Here is a 19,891-nt window from a genome sequence, read left to right as displayed (position 1 = left end):
ACCAATAATGGTGTATGACATGATGGCGGATGAGGAGCATTTAAGTTTGCTGACTGTACGTCCATGTGACCCGTTTATCAATAACCCCAAACATTATCCTTTAGAGAGATTTAAGTGTTAAAAAGTATTTTTAATTACTTTACCTACTTAATTTGGTTGATCTGACCGTGACAGTCTGCGTATCCACACGCCCCCCCCTAACCTATCTCACCCAGTGCCTGCACTCATTCAAGAAGCCAACATCTAAAAAAAAAGATATTTTGATTTCTCGATTGGTTCCTTACTCTATGGAGAAGGATTAGGGCCACATGAAAAAATGGTATTTGAGGGAAAAAAAAGTCAGAATGTACAGTTGACTCTAAGAACTCAAATAATTTCCTTCACATGGCAATTTTTGACATTTTTTCATGTGGCCCTCATCCTTGTCTTCTGTGTTACTCTGGTAAGTTACAGAATAGTTGTTCGTCACATACATATTGCACTGTACAGTATGTAGTGAAATGCTTTTAGGCAAACTCAAGAGACTGCTGGGCAGAGTAGTACAAATACAAAAAATAAAAATAGGAATAATAATAAAACTGAAAGATAATTGAATATATTTATTACCGTTGATAGTAGAGTAGAAATTCAAATCCTATACACAACACCCAGCTCACAAATCCACTGTTAGTGATCAAGTCCATTCACACAGCAGATATTGGTGTAGTGGTGTACTGGTGCGTAGTGGGGTACTGGTGTGTAGTGGTGTACTGGTGTGTAGTGGTGTACTGGTGTAATAGGGAGGTGAAGCCTGCGGGGCGGCGATGGAGGATGTGGCTCCATGTATCTGACGCCTACGCCTCAGTGTTTTCCCTCCATCGTGACTTTGTGGTCGCAGCGAAGCCTTCTCCTGCAACTGCAGCTTTCAGAAGTGCGGTGTCTGTGGGCGTGTATCGTATATGTACGTACAGCTGTGTGTGTGTGGGTGTCTGTATATCTGTAGGCGTATGTGCAAAAGTGTTTTTAGAACCTGGATGAGAAACACCCTCTGACAAACGCACACAAACACACATATCTGTGTGTTTCCTTTGTTGGTAGCACGTCATGTGAGGTCAGATTGTTGTCAGGTGGAAGATGGAGGGAGACAGTGTGTGGGCGTGTGTGTGTGTCTGTGTGTGTGTGTGTGTGTGTGTGTGTGTGTGTGTGTGTGTGTGTGTGTGTGTGTCTGTGTGTGTGTGTGTGTGTGGGGGGGGTATGCATCTTGTTAGAATATAAACCAGTTTTTTACAATTTTTAAACAAAGGCGTCGCCCACACAGCATATTTGTGTTCCATTTATGCTTCATTTCCCAGAGGTGGAAAATTCCCGGTCCAGGAAGTTAAAAATCCTGCCATGTTTTTGCTCCAGCCATCAACTGATCCTTTTGATTCCACTCCTCTGGGTTGACGTTAGTTAGTGAATCAACATGGTTGATTCGAAAACCCGGAGTGGAGCTTTACTTTCTGAACCTAGATTTTCCACCTTTCCATTAACACCCTACACTGTCAGGATGTGTCTCAAGTTTTTAGGTTGGTCGTCAGGTCGGCTGGCAAGGACACAAATATCAATAAACCAGTTGCTAGAGAACCAGTTTATTTATTTTTTGATGTGGACTTGGATTTGCACGAATGAAATACTCATCTGCATGGGTCCCGGCATATGGTCCCCCCAAACATATCGCAGCATTTTACTAGATGTCTTGTTTTTAACACATTCATAAAGCCAGAAGAGGAATCCCGGGGTAACTGATTATCGAGCCGCCACACCCACACACTCTGTTTCCCAACAAGTGCATTTCCTCCACCCGATCTCAACCAAATAATTAGCAAAGCCACAGTTTCAAAGTAAAAAAACAAAACAAAGTGAAGACTCTCCCACCAGAGAAAAGAGGCCCAGCCCAGCCATGCCAGCCTGCTGTCTGTTAGTAGGGCAGAATGGCAGCCGTGGACGATGGGAAGCCACCGTGGGCCTCGGCACCTCGGCCTCAGCGTTATGATGTTAGCTCATGCACAGTTTGGCCAGTCACATCACCATCTCAATCACCCTAACTGCAGGCGGCCGCTCCTGCGTGTGCAATGTGGGAAGAACAAAGTGTGCGGAGCCGCAGTACAATGGAAACTTTTCAGAATTTGCCTGGAAGCACTCCACAAAGGGAATCTGTAGCTTGGTGGACTACGGATTCCCAGAAGTCCCTGCGTGCGTCTTGTGACAGCCCCAGCCAGGCATGCAAAACACAAGAGGTAGAAATCAGCCGTGAGACGTGTCCCTACCCAATCAGCTTTACTGTTTTCCCCTGCGACCCCGCTACGGCCTGCTTCCTGCAAGAACGCAACAGCACACTCACAAGTCAGAGACACACACACAGCAAAAACGGCATTCTGGGAAAAAAAAAAAGACACGCATTGTCCACACAGAGATGTCATGCCTCGCCAGATGTACAGAAGCAGAGGCCTGAGTTTGACGTGACTTTACTGGAAAACAAACTCATCTGATGAGTTCACCCATTTGCAGTGGATTTCTATGTGACAAACGCTTGTCTACGTATCCAGACCTGACTGGGTGCTTTGTAGGCACCTATGCAAATTGTATCACAAAGTAGGCACTGACAACCTCTTGGCAAACCAGTGCTTTGACAACACAACTATAAGCATGTGTTTCCCCAAACGCTATCACCAACATTTTGGGAAGAATCTTCCTGGTCCTTTAGCACTGAGAGAAATATCCAATGAAAATGATTATTTCTTCGAACATTTATCCCACTTCTATTCATACCATTATTATCCAGTAAATAAATGCAATTAATTATCTGTGCAAAAATTGTTTGGTATCTTTCCGAGTCAACTTTATATGAAAACACACAGTAGTCTGGCCCGTTAGAAGGAGGTTGCGGATGGATGCTGTATCCCAGTTTCAATTTAGATGAAAGTCTTGTTACATAAATACTGAATACTGTTTGCACACCCATGTCTTTTATTTTATAGGTTTACAGTAGATGTTTCAGTCATGCCCAATATGTATATTTCTGTGGAATTTTAAGCAGCTGGAAGCTGAGGTGCTGAGAAGCTGAGCAGCACAGAGTGCTGGGTGGGATAGCCTTAATAAATCTGCATGCAAACTATTTTTTTATTTATTAGAGCAGACATATTTAAACATCTTGAATAAGAGCCAGAGACAAATTGACTTACTTTAATATTTGAACTTGCAAAAAATTGTTGGCAAACCATTGCTGTCAAGGCGTTGCCATTCAATTACATATTTACATTTTTTAGATAATCCCTTAGGACACCAATCAAATAAAATGATGCATGAAATGAATACTTTATGTTATCATGCGTTTTTGAGACGCATTGGACTTGATGAGGTTTGCTTTTGAAACTGTACATATGATCATAGTCAGGAATTTCTGTAAGATCTTTCTCAAATGTTAAGAGACAAGTTCATGCAAATGGTGAGTAGTAAGGGGCCGTGCTGTAATGATCCAACCCGAACCCTTTTTAGAAAGGGAGAGAATTCTGTCATTATTTAAAATGTAAATGTTAATTAAAATCATTTAAGCTTTAAAGGATAAAACCCCCACTGTGATTTTAGGACGGCTCAGTAGTACAGGTGGGTGGGCCCAGGCCTGGTAGGTCCACCCTCAGTGCCACGACTCTCTCCATCAAAATGTTGTTTCACTGAGCTATTCAATAGCTAGAATATTATCATCTGTCAATAAATATACCACCGACTCCACTGAAAACACAATGGCAATTTTGGTGTGCTGTTAGCAGCCTTGGACAGTTAAGTATCTTCTTTTATACCCAGTAGATAAATGTTTTGAATCTACTTTTGTACCAACAGGGTTGTGATGCTGGCTGTGAACGATCACAATGGACACTAAACCAGGCCAAACCTTTTCTGCCACACCTGGACTGTTCTGGGGAGGCGACCGGTCAAAGCCAAAGCTCATAAAACGTGCCGCTTGTACATAACTCCCACTAGCACGGCGAGCAGCAGTCTGGCGGTGGAGAAGAGCAGAACTCACGTAGTTGTCCCTGGCAGACCAGCTGGGGTAGAGCTGCATGTGGAGCTGTCTCTCCTTCCGGGCCAGCTCGTAGTACTTGGCCTGCTCCTCGCGGGTCAAAGCGTGCCACTGGAGATGGATAGACAGTACAACAGTCAAGCGCTGATCCCTACAGTACAGTGCACGCAAAAGCACAACAGTTATTCACAGGCATCGGTATATGCACATGGGAGCATAGACTTTGCCGGGTGCAGGGCTGCAAAATAGTTTCACACAATTAAAAACAACAGTTTTGTTTGTTGTTGTTATTTATGTCAGTGAATTGACATTCCAATTAAAGATCCAAACTCCAATTGAAGATGTAAGATATAAACTTTTTTTTCTTCTAGTCTACCTTTCCTTTTGATCGGGGATTTATGATACGTGTGGGTTTTTCAACTAAAATTTGACTATTAGGAAAGATACGCCTTAAAACGTCCAAGGGTTCATGACTGCCCCCTGCAATCTCTGGCCCTCGTGGAGGTCTGGTACCCCAGCTTAGGGTTGGGGTTGCTTTAGATGGACAGAAAAGAAGACCCGGATAGGGGTGGCTTACATTACCACAGTGCTCTCTATGTATGTGTGTTTTACTACACTTGACTTGACTATTTTTTGGTTTAGAAGTGCACCAGAAACATGGGTCTTCACTTGCCAGGTGTATTTACTCTCACGTCACTTTGGTACCAGTATAACAGCGTGCGTGCGTGTCCCCTCACCCTTCGCCCTAGGATCTGGTTGATGGCGGCACTCTCCTTTAGCGTGCACTCTGCGATGACCTTTGCCCTCATCTCCTTCATGTAGAGCATGAAGGCGTTCAGCGGCTTCTTGATGACGGGCTTCTTGGGCTCTTTCTCACGCTTGACCTCTACCTGGGGCTTCCTGAGATGAGGGGGAGTGGGGCATATGGTGAGTAAGGTCAAGTTTCAAATCAAGTTTCATTGTTCATCTCTTTATAACAACCCCACTCCAATAAGCAGGGAAAGACCCCCCCCCACAAAACAAAAAAACACATAAAGAACTATATATGAGAGATGACATATACAGATGATGAGGGGGAGGGAAAGAGGGACACTCACAAATACATGCTCCTGTCATAATGGTCGTGCTCCTGTTTGCCTGTAGGGGGCACTATAGCTGGATGAGGAATCCCAGTGGGGTGCATCCCTGATGGTCCTAGCATCAGAGAGTGAGAGAACCTGGAGAGGGAGAGAGAGAGAGAGAGAGAGAGGGAGAGAGAGAGAGAGAGAAAGAGAGAGAGAGAATTTTAAAATGAAAATATGTTTAATAGACAGAAGGGTAGATAGGTGATGGACAGATATTGTGTACACAAACACACACACACACACACACAAATCATACACAAATATATGTGATTCATCTTGTTTTGTGGCAGTAGCAACACAGGACAACAAGTGCAGAGGCAAATGTTTGGGTAAAGCAGTAAGCTTGCAAGCGCGCCTCGACTGCTCAGGGTCGGAGACTTCAAACCGAGTGTGGTGGGCTGGACGAGGGCCGAGCGCTGGTCAGAAGGGCAAAGGAAAGCCGGGAGCTTTTCAGTCGGTCGACCAGACGCATCTGCGTCCAATCAACCTAAATATATGTGCTTCGGTGCTCGCTGGCAAGGGAGTGCGGGAGGCGAGCCGTAACGTACGCCTGCACGCCACAGCATCTGAAAAACCTCCTAATTTAGTTATTTATAGAACAGTTCCTTACAAGGGGCCATACTATTTAAGCATCAGGTGGAGCAAATGTTTAGGCTATGTTCTTTTGGTGCGAGATAAATTACTCAAGTGAGCTGAACCACCGCCAGCTCAGCTCAAGCACAGAGATAAAACTGTAGCCGGTAAAATATGTGCTGGTTCTGTTTCTAACTCCAGCTGAGGAGAGATGAAGTGGCCAAACATGGGCACTAGAGGGCGCCACAGAAATACTGAGAAGGCAGCATTAGGAGCATGGGCTAAAGATTCTGTTGGACTTGTCCTTTTGGCCTGTTTTTTTGTAATATCTACATCTAGTTAGTGGAAAAACTTCAGCATAACGATGGTGCGTTAAAAATAGTTTCAACAATAAATATGAATCATTTGTTGCTTCAACCATGGTGCATTTGAGTTGGATTTAAGGTTTCGCCTCCCACGACTCCCCTCGCCTTTGTTTTCGAACGGCTTGAAGACGGCTCTGCATGTAGCACTCAAATCTCCTTCTTGCGTGACTCGATGGCAACGCGGGGTCGTTATCTGAACGCTTTTCAACTGGATCCATGTCTCCGGTTAAGTTTCTAATATCTGGTGGCGTGGCGGACTGCCAATTTTGGTTATCGAGTTTCAAATAGCTGCCAGAGAACACAAGAGGTTGGCTGAGGGGAAGAGAGGTGACAGATGTGAGCGACAGGAGGCTTTGCAATGGTTTGTACGTCTCTCTCTCTCTTCCCAGAAATGAGCTCTGCTCAGGAAGGAACTTACCTGTGTATCTCTGTGTCATATCTTGGCCTCAAAGAAATATTTGCAAAAACGACATAGCCAAACACAAAATTGCATTTGTGCACTAAGAGGAAATCTTTAAAAGTTGAGGTTTTTCTTTTTTTACAGATTGTACACACACACACAGATACACACACACAGACACAGACGCACGAATGCATGCACACACACGCACGCACATAGACACGTGTACACACACAGACAATGACTTGTGAAGCTGCATTTGAAGACAAGGAATATATCTTGTAGCCTTGTAGAGAAGGACAGGCTTTTAGGTTTAGTTGAAAGGCGAGAGAGGAATGGTGAAACGTTTTGGAAATGAATGCTTTTGTGGAAAAAAAAAAGAAAAGGAAAAAAAAAAACGACATCTCTGCTGGTTCGCACGATACGTGGGCATGTGTGTATTTGTGTGTGTGTGTGTGTGTGTGTGTGTGTGTGTGTGTGCACGCACATGGACATGCAGCGGACATGGGCTACAATGACAAGCAGCCTACGTACAGAGCCTGGTGTAGATTGCAGCGGTGCACAGACAGCAGCTTCACCCGGCTCGGTTTGGGCTCTGAGCCTTGTTGCAAGCGCCCGTCCTCTGGTTTAACACACATCCATAAAGGCCTGAAAATCTGACTCACAGCTGCTACTTAACAAATGCCCACATCTGAGGTAGTGGGATGCAGGAAGATACCAATGTTAACGTCTTAAAACTTCGGCCATTTTGAATGTGTGGTAAATGGGAGTTCCCGCAAAGCGTAAGATGCCCTGCCTCAAGTATTTCTCAGCTTGGCCCGGCAGGTTACCTGGAGTAGGAGGAGGTGCTGGGGATGTTGGAGGAGTAAGGCTGTCTGAATCCACAGGAGGACAGGCCAGGGTAGACTGGCTGGCCCTGCCTGCCGGGGGTGGGGAGGCGAGGGGGAGGAAAAATAGAGCCACTGTTGGTGCTTTTTAGCCAAACCTGGTATCACCAGCTCCACCACCACCACCACCGCCACCGCGTAAGGACCTTTAACCTTTTTTCTTTCTCTAAATTGAGTTTGTTTCCATTGAATGGTTCCCCTACCACTTCCCAGGAAGGGGGGGTACTGGGACTGGCTTCAGGAATCACACCTTCCACCCCTCCAGGAACATCATTCATGTGCAAATCCCTACAGACAACTAGTGGCCCTTCCTAACGCAGGGCCACGACCAGGTCTACACTGACAGTCACTTCCAGACACGCATGCATACACATACACACGTATGCCCCCATTTGCATGTTACAAAAGTCCCATCTATCAATCTATCTGTCTATCTCTCTATCTGTCTATCTATCTATCTGTCTGTCTATCGATCTATCTACCTGTCTATCTATCTGTTCAATTTAAACATACGTTTACATTGCCAAAGCAAATGGAAAACAAAAAAATTAATAAAATGTAAAATAACAACATAGAAATTTAAATGTTGCAGTGAGAAAAATATATTCAAGGTTACCTAAAATAAAAATGTAACATTGCGATAAAAATAATTAGATCTATCCATCTATCTATTCATCCATCCATCCATCCATCCATCCATCCATCTACAGCCCCTTCCTCACTTGAACTGAAAGCCGTAAGTCTACTGGCAATGTTCCATATTGGCGTCATGTGGGAAAGGGATACGGTCTCATGATGTTCTGTAAAAGTTGTTCCCTAATTCTCCCCACTCTTGATCTAGTATCATTTGCGGGAAAATTCCGGTACAGCTGTGAATGGAAGTATGTGGGAATGGAAGCAGTTAAATCCAAATAAAGCACAAATATCGATTTCTTCTGAATATTTATTTCGTACAAATATATTTTTCTAATTATATGTTTTTGGGAAGAAAAAAAACATTCTCGTTGGGAAAAATGGCGAGTCCGAACTGTGGCGCTCGGCTGCAAAGACGGGAAACAGAAACACATCCAGAGACAGGTCTTTTAATTCTTAAATTGTATTATTTTTCTGTAAAAATCGCGGACATCGCGCACAATGCTTGGCTTGCCTGCCAGCTACACCGTTACCCAGGGCAGGAGGGAGGGAGCGGTAGAACAGCGGCACAGCGAGAGGTAGAACGGGTGGAGCACGTTCCTTCTCTGGAGGCAGAGAGTGTAGGGCAGGCTGAACATGATCACACTGATTTAATAAAATTGGGTTGGGGTTGTTGTGTCCGGGGACGGGGGCTCTGTCAGCGGAGGGAACCGAGTCCCTCAGGGAGGGACGGGGAGACGGGGAGCGCAGTACTGGTCTAAACAAACAAAACAGATTCTGTTGCCTTGTCTCGTGTGATATTAGACACCTCTGGAGCGAGCATTACGTACTGTATCCGTAACAGTCGTCAAGGTGGGAACAGACTCCAAACGGAACTTTTCTGGCCTTTGCCAGATATTTTTTGTCAGCAATGTTACAGATTCCATGTGGGAAAGGGGCTTACCTACCTATCTACCTATCTATCTATCTATCTATCTATCTATCTTTTTTCAGTTTTTTATCATAATGTCTGCCAAAAAAGCATCGGCAGTTATCTCTTACGGCCGCGATGCACTCGAGGATATAAAAACTTCCCTGAAAGAACAACTTTGGGACTTTTTATCCATGGAACTAGAGTGGCCGATTGAAATTTTACACGCCAACACCCTCAACAACAACAACAACAAAAATGGAGCCGCTGTTCCACAAGCGGGCCTACGGTGAAAGCGCCGTGGTAAATGAGGCGGCATTCGGGTCAGCATGAGGACGCAACCTTACCGTCCACCTCTGCCAAGCATCCTTCTTGCCAACCTTCAGTCTTCGGAGAACAAGATGGATGAACCTGAGCGAGGATTAAATTCCAACGGGATACGAGAAACTGTTGCGTCCTCTGCATGACGGAGACATGGCTGAACCCACTGGTGCCGGATGAAACCATTCGTCCAGTCGAGTCCTTCTCCGTGTTCCGCGGCGACAGATCGGGGGAGTCAGGTAAATCCAAAGGTGGAGGCCACTGCCTCATGGTAACAACCGATGGTGTAACCCCAACAACACCAAGACTCTCTCCCGCTCCTGCTTGCCAAACCTGGAAGAGCTGACAATCTCATGCCATCCATTTTATCTCCCCCAGGAATTCAGCACGGTCATCATTACAGCCGTTTATATTCCACCGCAATTGGACACCGACACAGTACTGTCGGACCTGTATGATGTGTTGTGCGGATTTCAAAACTAACATCCCGACGCGGCCGTGGTGGTGACTGGGGACCTTAACAGGGCAAACCTTAAAAAAGTTCTGCCTAATTTCTACCAACACATCAAGTGTGCCACCAGGGGAGATACGTAGAGCTTTGGACCATTGCTACACACCTCACAAGAACGGATACCACACCGTCTCGCTCCCTGCTTTCTGGAAATCAGGTCACGTCACGATTTCGCTGGTTCCTGTTTACAGGCCTCTGATCGCGCGAGAATTGGTGGTGCTGAGGGAAGTGAAGCGGTGGACGGACCAATCAGAGGCTGCACTTCAGGACGCTCTGACTGACATCGACTGGGACATGTTCCAATCAAGTTCAAGTGACGTCAGCAAGTTTACGGATGTAGAGGTGAGCTTCGTGGCTACGTTAGCGGACAGCATTGTTCCCACGGTGAAAGTTCGGATATTTCCAAACCAGAAGCGGTGGGTTTCATAAATCCATCGGTTGCGCTCTGAATGCTCGCACGGCTGCTTAAAACGACGGCCTTGTGTCTCTCCTAGTGTCCTAGCATGATGTCAGACGGCATATGTGGGCGAGTACTGAAGTACCTGTGCTAACCAGCTAGCCCCGGTGTTCACTACAATATTCAACATCTCCCCGGCTGAATCAGTGGTCCCGTCCTGCTTCAAGAGGTCCACTGTCAGTCCTGTCCCGAGGATCGCCTCTCCAGCCTGCCTGAATGACTACCGTCCGGTGGCCCTCAGCTTGGTGGTCATGAAGTGTTTTGAGAGGCTGATTAAGGATTATATCTGCGCCTCCCTCCCCCGCACCTTGGACCCGTTGCAGTTTGCGTACCAGCAGAACAGATCCATGGATGACGCGGTTTCCCAGGTACTGCACACCACGCTCACACACCTAGATGACCAGAAGGGGGCCTATGTGAGATTGCTGTTCATCGATTACAGTTCAGCTTTCAACACCATAGTCCCCTCCAGACTGGCTGTCAAGCTGAATGAGCTCGGACTGAATACTCCGCTGTGTGCCTGGATCCTGGACTTCCTCTCAGCCCAGCCCCAGGTGGTTAGGAGATGGCATTCTGGTTCCAGGACAACAGCCTCGTCCTGAACGTCAGCAAAACTAAGGAGCTGATTGTGGACTTTAGACGTGGATCACAATCGAGGACGCACGCGCCCTTGGTGATTAATGGACTTCTGTCTACAGGGTGAGCAGCTTCAAGTACCCGGGAGTCCACATCACAGAGGATTTAACATGGACTTTACAAACAGACACTCTAGTGAGGAAGGCGAGGCAGCGTCTTTACCACCTCAGGCAGGTGAGGAAATTCAGGGTCTCGGTGAGGATCCTCAAGTCCTTCTACTGTGGAGCAGTGGAGAGCATCCTGACAGGCAACATCACTGCCTGGTTTGGGAACTGTACTGCTCAGGACAGGCAGGCCCTGCAGAGGGTGGTGCGTTGGCAGCTGAATGTACCACTGGAACTACCCTCCCCTCCCTGCAGGACTTGTACACCAGGAGGTGTAGTAGCAGAGCCCGCAGGATCATGAAGGATCCTCACCACCCCAACAACGGACTGTTCCAGCTGCTGCGGTCGGGCAAACCCTCCACAGTCACACAGCGAGAACAGAGAGACTGAGACAGAGTTTCTTCCTGCAAGCCATAAGAACTGTCAACGCTGACCTCACCAGGGGTCCTCACTGAGCCACACACATAGGCTCCACTACCTACTGTACTGTATGTAGCATACTGTACCGCATACTGTGTCACTGTTCTGGGTTGTTCTGTGTTACAGTATTGCTGCGCTGTACTGTTGTATACTGTACTGGATATCTCACAAACACTACCTCACTTTATTCACATGCCACTTTAATGCACATATCTGTATTTACATAAATAGCCAATCCCATATACATAACTCTATCCCATATACATAAGCCTATTCCCTTTATTCTATTTTGTACCCCCACCCTGCATTACCCTTGAGTTCTTATTTTATTTTATTTTATTCTATAGTATTCACCTTACTGCATTACGTTTTAGGAATCAGTTAGTAAGTCAAGTAGGTAGGTAGCTATTGTGTTCAGTCTAGAACATATTGTGTGTAATCACCGGGTGCATTGCATTGACATTTCACTGCATATACAGTATGTATGAAAATATGTATATGTATATGTATGTGACGAATAAACCTCTTGAATCTTGAATCTGATTCTGTCTGTCTGTCTGTCAGTCAGTAATAACACAGATCATCAGCATATCAATGCTAACATCGGTACTGAATGCATTTACACACAAAAGCGGTGGCTTCTTGCCATCCTCCTTCTCCGACTGCAAAGTATCATGGGATGCCCTGGGTAGAAGCAGGATTCATTGGGTATAAAGTGCTGTGTTTTCACTCTGTCAGTTTGGTTTGTCTCATGAGTCTCTCATCTTTTAAAAAACCTGTGAATTAATGTCAGTGGTCTTATGACGGCCAAGTCGCACCCATGTCTCTTGGGTGAAATTGGATTTATAAAAAATGCTTTCATTTGTAGTGGCCAGCTGGTTACTGTGTAAATCAATATAAAACAGTGTGATTATCTGCCCCGACACGCCTCTAAAGTATTCAGTATTCATAATCAACATTTTTCACGCTAAGTTAATTGTGATAATTGATTAAATGGCTGTCGAGGGAGGGAATGTGATGTTTACAGGCATGTTGTGGAGAGTTTTTGTTGCAGTTAAATATCATCTTAGATCCCTGTTGATAATTAGTTCAGGCTCTGCAAAGGCCAAATGGTAAAACTAAGAGACTGAGTCTCACTCACAGCTGACCTGTATTTTAATTAAATCCGTACTTGGGGTAGACCTGCATTTAATATAATCTGTTTATATATAGTTATGTCAAGCTACCTATTTTTTTACAAGCATCATATTCTATTCATACTGTTCTTCCTCTTTGCTTGTTTGTATTGTGTTTTAAAGAGGAACATTTTGTTTTTAACTCCTGTGAGGTATTAGTTGTCTCATGGTTGAGATGGTATAAGATCATTGCAAAACCCGCTCTTCTTCGGCTGACTGGACTACTGAGCCCTACCCTCCTGCTGTGGCAGAACTAACACAATACATGTCCTCAGCTAATTCTAGAACCCTCTGTTCATCCATCCATCCATCCATCCAGCCATCAATCTGTCTGTCCATCTATCCGTCCATTCATGCATCCCTCTATCCCTCTGTCCATCCATCCATCCAACTAAACAACCACAGTTGGCGTATGGAGGTGGCTGTGGAGACAGGAGGCGTGAAGAGGATTTTCTCCACACAATGTGAGTTGACTGTTTGACATTTAACTATTGATTCACTACCCCCCCCCCCCACCTCCCTAAACAGAGGGAAAACATACAAAAGAAGAAGGCAAACAGATAATCTGGGATGAAGGAGATTAGTTGTAAATAATAGGATTGAAAATCCACAGCGAGTGCTTCTAGAAAAAAAGATAAAAAATCCCTGAAAATCTTAATCATGCAACGTGGGAAATTACGGAGGAAAGGAGGGACATCATCCAGCATTTGCCTCGCTGACGGCGGCGGGATTTGTGTTAACATGCGTCACGTGACCAAACATTGGCGATACTTTACACAGCTGGAAATAAGACAGCGGAGATTCTCAAAAAAAATCAATAGCAAATCTAAAAAAAGACTCCAAAAATGTGAATATTTACCAAAATGGGTTTAGACACCCCAGAATAAGGATAGCAATGCTCTCATGTACCTTTCCAAGCTCTCCTATGTCCCAGTGAATTTACATCAAGTTGACAAGATTAGTAAAGCATGTGACGTCGACTATTGATGCAATATCAACGAAGCAGAATCTGATTGGCACGTAACCCATTTAAAGCTAAAAGGAACGTGATACTAAATCTTGATTTACTGACAGCAGCTCCCGGCATGCAAATTTGTGGCAGTGAATGTATCCCAGAATGCAATTATGTAGCAGTTAAATGATTCCAGTAGGACGGCCGGTTGCAATTCTCGTAATAGTTTTTTTATATGGACAGCCTGCAGGCAATTATACATTTACTGTACGTGCATGACACAACACTTCATACAGTATGGCTCTTCATACTCTGCCTGTCTTGTGCCCATGCACACACACGCACACACAAATGAAAAACTCATACAAACAATATGCAGACACACACACACACACACACACACACACACACACACACACGCACACACAAACACAGACACCACAATAATGTCTTAAACCCTTCTGCTTAATCTCCATGACATTTTGATATAAGCCTTTAACTGTCTGTTGTTGGGGATTCATTCCTAGTCAACTGGCCAGTAAGAAACAGATTCTAATCCATGGATTTGTTCGGCCAAGCAATGGAGGTTTGGCAAGCCATTCCACAAGTGGTCATCATTATTAGCTCGCCAATCAACCAGTGAGATATGATGAGCTCACAATAAACATGGGGCCCATGAAGGATGAAGCCTTTATTTGTATTAAAAAGTTTAAGTTGGTTAAAAAATGATTCTGGTACCAGCCGGTAGGGGGCCACGGTGAGGTTCACTTCCAACGGGGTCTTCGCTTTCCGACTGACCTCTCTGAGCATTCCTCTGCAACAACAGTACGCCGAAAGTGCCTTTGGGGGCTTAACATCCCAGTTCGACACATTCTTCTTGTTTTGACCAGATAAATGGAGAGCATGAGCTGAGCAGGTATCCATGCCAACAGGACCTCGGGTTAGCAAGCCTGGACTCATGTTGTGACAAAAGAGATGCATGCTGATGTATAGATCCCTGGCCTGGGTCACTGTGTGTGTGTGTGTGTGTGTGTGTGTGTGTGTGTGTGTGTGTGTGTGTGTGTGTGTGTGTGTGTGTGTGTGTGTGTGTGTGTGTGTGTGTGTGTGTGTGTGTGTGTGTGTGTGTGTGTGTGTGTGTGTGTGTGAGGGAGACTCACCAGCCCATGGAGGGTGTGATCTGACCACCTGGAGGGAGGGAGTAGAACCCTGAGAGATCCTGAGATTGCGGCCTGTGAACCCCTGGAGGATACACACATACACACACACACACACAGGTTTGTTATATGGTTTGGTGGCCGCCGGCACTGACTCTAAGAAGGCCAGTGCACTTTTTAGTGGTCTGGGAACCTAGTTCTAAACACCAAGACATGATTAAACATGATTAACACAGGCCAACACACACACACCCACTCGCACACTCGCACACACGCACACACAAGGGAAGCCACTTCTCTTGTTGTTAAAAATGTTAACTAGGGCCGTCACGATCATGAAATGTGAGATGAAATGACACTAATTTCATACCACTATAATAGTTTGAGCCTATAACAGTGTGATAGTAACAACAAAAGTCACACACACACATGAATATCAGAACACAAAAATTCAAGGCATCATTTATTTGTTGCAACATTTCTATCTTCGGCTTAAAATTCACGTGGAATTTGGATGGACACAAAATGATTGTAGAATCCAACAGTTTTCCAAAATGAGTGCGATTGGCTAAAATAACTGCGATCAGATTGTCACGTAATAACAGCGCTAATGTGGGCACTATTCACAGAACCCCGACCGACCTGCATGGCGGCCGCTAAACACTTTCTCCATTGACATCAAAACCAAACAGCTATTATAGCGTACAAGAACTTACAAGAACTATTGAACTTTTGAATAAGGCGAAGCAGCACCATCCAAAAATGTCCAGCATCAGTTGTAGTGGCCGCTGTCCACACGGTGGGAACAGGAGAATGTGGACACACCAAAATGGATTACGATTTGTATTTTCCGATTGTGTGACAAGTGTGACTGAGGCTGAGGGTGTCTTAAATTATAAAGCTAAATACTTTAAATACTTTGAAAAATACTTGATACTACTACTAAATACTTTTGATAAATCTTAATAAATCTTTTGGACAAATCACCTCTTTCTAACTCAATAAAGTAGGTAAGTACAATATATGTATATCAATGAATTGAAACTTTAAGACTATCTAATGACTTTTAAGGCCATATATTTGTAAAACTGCCATGTTAAGACTTTTTAAGGACTTGTGCACACCCTGGTACGCAGCATGCCTACTCTGTCGCTCTCTCTCTCTCTCGCGCTCTCTCTCGCTCACGCGCTCTGTCCTTCAAAGGAAGTCATTTGTCAACAGGCAGCACCTAACACTTAGCATGGCCCCGCCGCTAACCTGTCTTTGCTGTGGAGGAATGCTGTGAGATAACTGTAATTTGGCTCTTGCTGGCTCCGGGGCCCTGTGATGCCGGGGCCCAGCATGCCGTAAATCAGGGTGGGGTGGGAGGGTGTAGAGGGCAGGAATGTGACTGAGTCAGTCGACCCGAAACTCATTGGGGCTCCTCCTTCTGTCTCGCGCCCACCGCCCATGTCTCCTCTACTTCCTTAACCAACCTCACCCCACCCGACTCACACTCTGCCTCATGCCGATGTATGTCCCCCCTTCTCCTCTTTACCTAACCCCCCCTCTCTCCCTCCCTCTCTCCCTCTCTCCCTCTCTCGCTCCCCATCCTCACTGACCTCAAATTGCCCTCTACCCGCCTTTTGCCCTCTTCCTTGTCTTGCCTTTCCTTTCCGTCCCTTACTTACCCTTGGATGGATAGATAAATACATTGACAGATCCATAGATTCATAGACAGATAGATACTGTAGATAAATACTTGCCTGGTTATTTAATGACCTTCATGAACTTATGTTAGGTCATAGGTGTCGACATGTTATGTTCCGAAATGACCCTAAATTCAGAAGTTGACTGCACATATCCTGTTTGTGGTTGAGTGAAAAGTGAATGACATTTAAAGTCTGGTTTCAATGTTTTCGTTTCGTTGTATCAGTAAAAAAAAACTTTCTGGAAGGTTCTGGTCCGTCTGCTCCCCTTTGGTTTTTGACAAAAACTAGCTGCTTTTGGGAAAATGCTCGGGGGGGCATTTTGCTGGCTCTAACGGGGGAACCTATCTTTGAAATGTCCCTTTAAATAAATAAATAAATAAACAAACCAAAACTCTGTTATCTAACGAGAACATCTATCTCACGGCCCTTGCGTCAGTTACTGAACAGACACTTCAGCCGGAAACGGTTTCAGTCAAACCTGGTGTTTGGGGAGCTTCAGTATCAGAACGTCAAGCGGGAAAACAGTGAAAGGGTTATGACGCGGCTCGTCTCGGTGAGAGTGAAAGGACGGTGACACCCTGAAATAACTCACGCTCCAAGGGGGGAAAGAGAAATTACATCAGAGGAGACGGAGTCAAATTCTGTGCAGTAAAGGCAGAGAAAAGGCCTAACCGTCCCTTGAAACCATGCACGGTGGGTTTTCGGGCATGCTATATGGTATTGTAATACTGTAAATGTGGTTTAGTTACTGTTATTAATGTCTTTCTGTAAAGTAATTTCTCCTTTTCTCACAATGAGAACGCACTTTCAGGACAAAGCCACGGCAACGCAGCAGCTCGTCCGGGAACCAGGGCTTCCCCGCGGCCGTCGTTTGGTCGAAACAAGTTATCAAATTATTGACACGCATGGCCGTTTGGATGACATATAACAAAACTGGATGACTAACTTTACTCGCAAATACTGCTGCTGTGTTTTATTTCCTTTTTTTCACTTTTTCGAGACTCCATGTTCTGACTTTTGGGGAAATTCCATGTCTTGCTCGTTGCTGCCGTCAACAAGACAGAAGTGTCGATTCCAAAACAAAAAACAATACAGAACAAAACAGAAACAGCAGCGTGGGTCACTGGGAATCAGTTGTAAACATTTATTTTTTAATTCTGTTTTCTACAACTGCAGTTTGGATGTTAAATGTCACAGGGTTTAATAATTACGTGTATCAGAGTCAGTAAATATCTAATACTAAGAATATTTAAGAATATTTCTAATACTAAGAAGTAACTAACTTCATATTTTACTTTAAATTGGGTATAATATTTGGCTTCTACTTGGGTACACATTTTAGACATTTTTTCCTCTTCAAATGCAAAGAAAGAAATAAAGGAAATGAAATAAAGAAAATTAGGAGAAACCCACAAACATGTCTGCCATGAGAACACTTCTACTGCAGGTATATGCTACTGTCATTGCAATTTTATGATGTCAGTCATGCTTACATGTTGCTGTGTTGTCATCCTAAACTGCATCATGGTCATTGATGACACTGTATTTATTCACTGACTCACAATATCGAGTGAAGCCTTTGTAACTATTAACTTTAATAATTAGATCATTTGCTCTGTGAACAGCAATTTAAGTCATCGACACGTTGTGAGCCATAACGGTACATTATGGAGAAGTTGGAGTTTCCAAATTGTCTCCCCAGGTGATCTGACTCAGCCGTGTTGTATTTTTAACCAACTTAAAAAAAGACATCCTTCATATAAAAGTTCTTGTCCAAACAAACTGACCACAAAAACTATTTAACTTTGATTAAAAAAAATGATAATCTGCAGCTTTTTCAATTTTTCAAAATTGGGGATTAATGATCTAAAATTGATGTACAATAGTCTGACAATGAAACCGTTGATTCAAGACCGTGAGCCTTCACAACAGTCAGAAGGGAAAGTGTGAAAATATAAAAAAAAAAAAAAAAAAAAAAAAAAAGCCCAAATTTAGGTGAAAACAAGGGCTTAATGTGGCTTAATGACATAAAATAAAAATAGGTAAATTCATCTTTAATTCAGGAAAAAATGGGAAACTGTGCTGAAAATACTACGTTTAAATGAAATCAATAAGGTGGTTAAAAAATAGAACAACATCACCGATGGAATGTAAATGGAAACGATTGAGCTTAATGTGGCTTAATGTGGTTTAATGACCTAAAACTGATGTAAAACAATCTGAAACAATTAGGGCCACATCAAAATTAGGACGCAAGTTAAATATTTATTTTGCCTGATTATGCTATTTTCACATTAAGCCTTTTCGTATGTCCTGTCCAAAGTGTGTTGAAAACGCACAGCATTGTTTTTCTGGCTCTGCTGCCTGGTTTAGAGGAGTGTTTCCCAGCATTTTTTCTGCCACATCACACTTTTTACAATGAAATCACCACACGCCACTATACCAACGACAAAAACAACTTCCCAAACAAGTATAACTGTGCTTATTATTATGGCCTACTAAAATTTCTGCTTGTTTTGATGAACACAGAGCTCCTATTACGGCTGGAACCGATGAATTAGTGCAACCTTGCAATTTTGATCTTGCAACACAATATACTTATTCCTGTCCCGACTGCAGTGTAGTGGGATTCATTGAGTTGTGCTTTTAATGACCTAAGGGTGGAAAAAGGTGCAGATGGAGCCACCTTTAAAAAAGGGTGAACGCCCAGGTGAGGTCAGGTGTGAATCATGGTGTGTGAAGGCAGCACTGCGGGATGGTTTGGGGGCGGATACCACCAGGTGGTTGCCAAGGTAAACAGCACATAAAATGCCCTAGACTTGAGCCACTTTGTGAAGTTTTAACTATTTTATTTGGAAAGTTTTCGGAGAATAATTTTATGAAACTGCCTTTGTCTTTGGACAGAAACAGGCTGAACCTCAACTAAATGGAAACTCTTTATATTTTTCTAGTTGGGGAGCAAAACTGGTGATCTGCAAAAGAAGGGAAAACTAAAGTACAGAACACTTTTCACCATTGTTCGTTGTTCTTGTTGTTGTTCTGGTGAGAAGCCAGAGTGTGGCTTGATTTTATGTTTTACAAACTGATGAGTGACATGAAGGATTTTAAACATCAGTTAGATGGAAATGGAACCTTCTGCTCTGTTTGCGTGATTATTTTGGTGTTGGTGGTTGTTTTTTTTCTGTTGGATGTTTTTGATTTATTAATTAATAATTTATTAATGATTATTATTTTTTATTGATTGGTTGATATATTTTTTACAGCAAATACTACATGAGTTAAATAAAGGTTCTTTTAAAACTCTCTCTCCCGCTCTCTCTCTGTCTCTAAAAATCTCTCTCGCCCTCTCTGTCCTTTATTTTGGCTTCATGGTGACAAAAAACAGTTCATACACATGACATACAAAAATGAGGGTTTTGTCACTCGAAGGTCGCCAAAACTGGTACTGGCTTGGTTTGGAAACACTTTGCCAGTCCCCCAAGGCACTGGGGGTTAAGCACCGTTCCCAAATGGGATTCTGTGGAAGGGTAAGATCACAC

At 44.0% G+C, this 19,891-nt stretch overlaps 1 protein-coding gene across 4 annotated transcripts in view; it reads right to left on the bottom strand.

The window, feature by feature from the left end:
- The window catches only part of tcf7 (transcription factor 7), a 68,229-nt gene that overhangs the window by 7,787 nt on the left and 40,551 nt on the right, over nt 1-19,891 (bottom strand). For 2 of the 4 annotated variants that reach the window (XM_080014153.1, XM_080014152.1), the window contains exons 5-10: nt 14,665-14,746; nt 7,332-7,421; nt 5,137-5,256; nt 4,777-4,939; nt 4,043-4,150; nt 2,289-2,336 (exon numbers count right to left, since the gene is read on the bottom strand). In XM_080014153.1, coding sequence (XP_079870279.1) covers nt 2,289-2,336; nt 4,043-4,150; nt 4,777-4,939; nt 5,137-5,256; nt 7,332-7,421; nt 14,665-14,746 — 611 coding nt within the window. Of the gene's footprint in view, nt 1-2,027; nt 2,083-2,288; nt 2,337-4,042; nt 4,151-4,776; nt 4,940-5,136; nt 5,257-7,331; nt 7,422-14,664; nt 14,747-19,891 lie in introns of those variants that run through there. The other 2 variants (XM_080014154.1, XM_080014155.1) reach the window with 2 other exon arrangements.

This window comes from Zeus faber (genome assembly GCF_960531495.2).
Source record: "Zeus faber genome assembly, chromosome: 14".
NCBI classification, from domain to species: Eukaryota; Metazoa; Chordata; class Actinopteri; order Zeiformes; family Zeidae; genus Zeus; species Zeus faber.
Note: the sequence above shows the minus strand (reverse complement) of the source record. Positions and strands in the feature narration are given on the sequence as shown.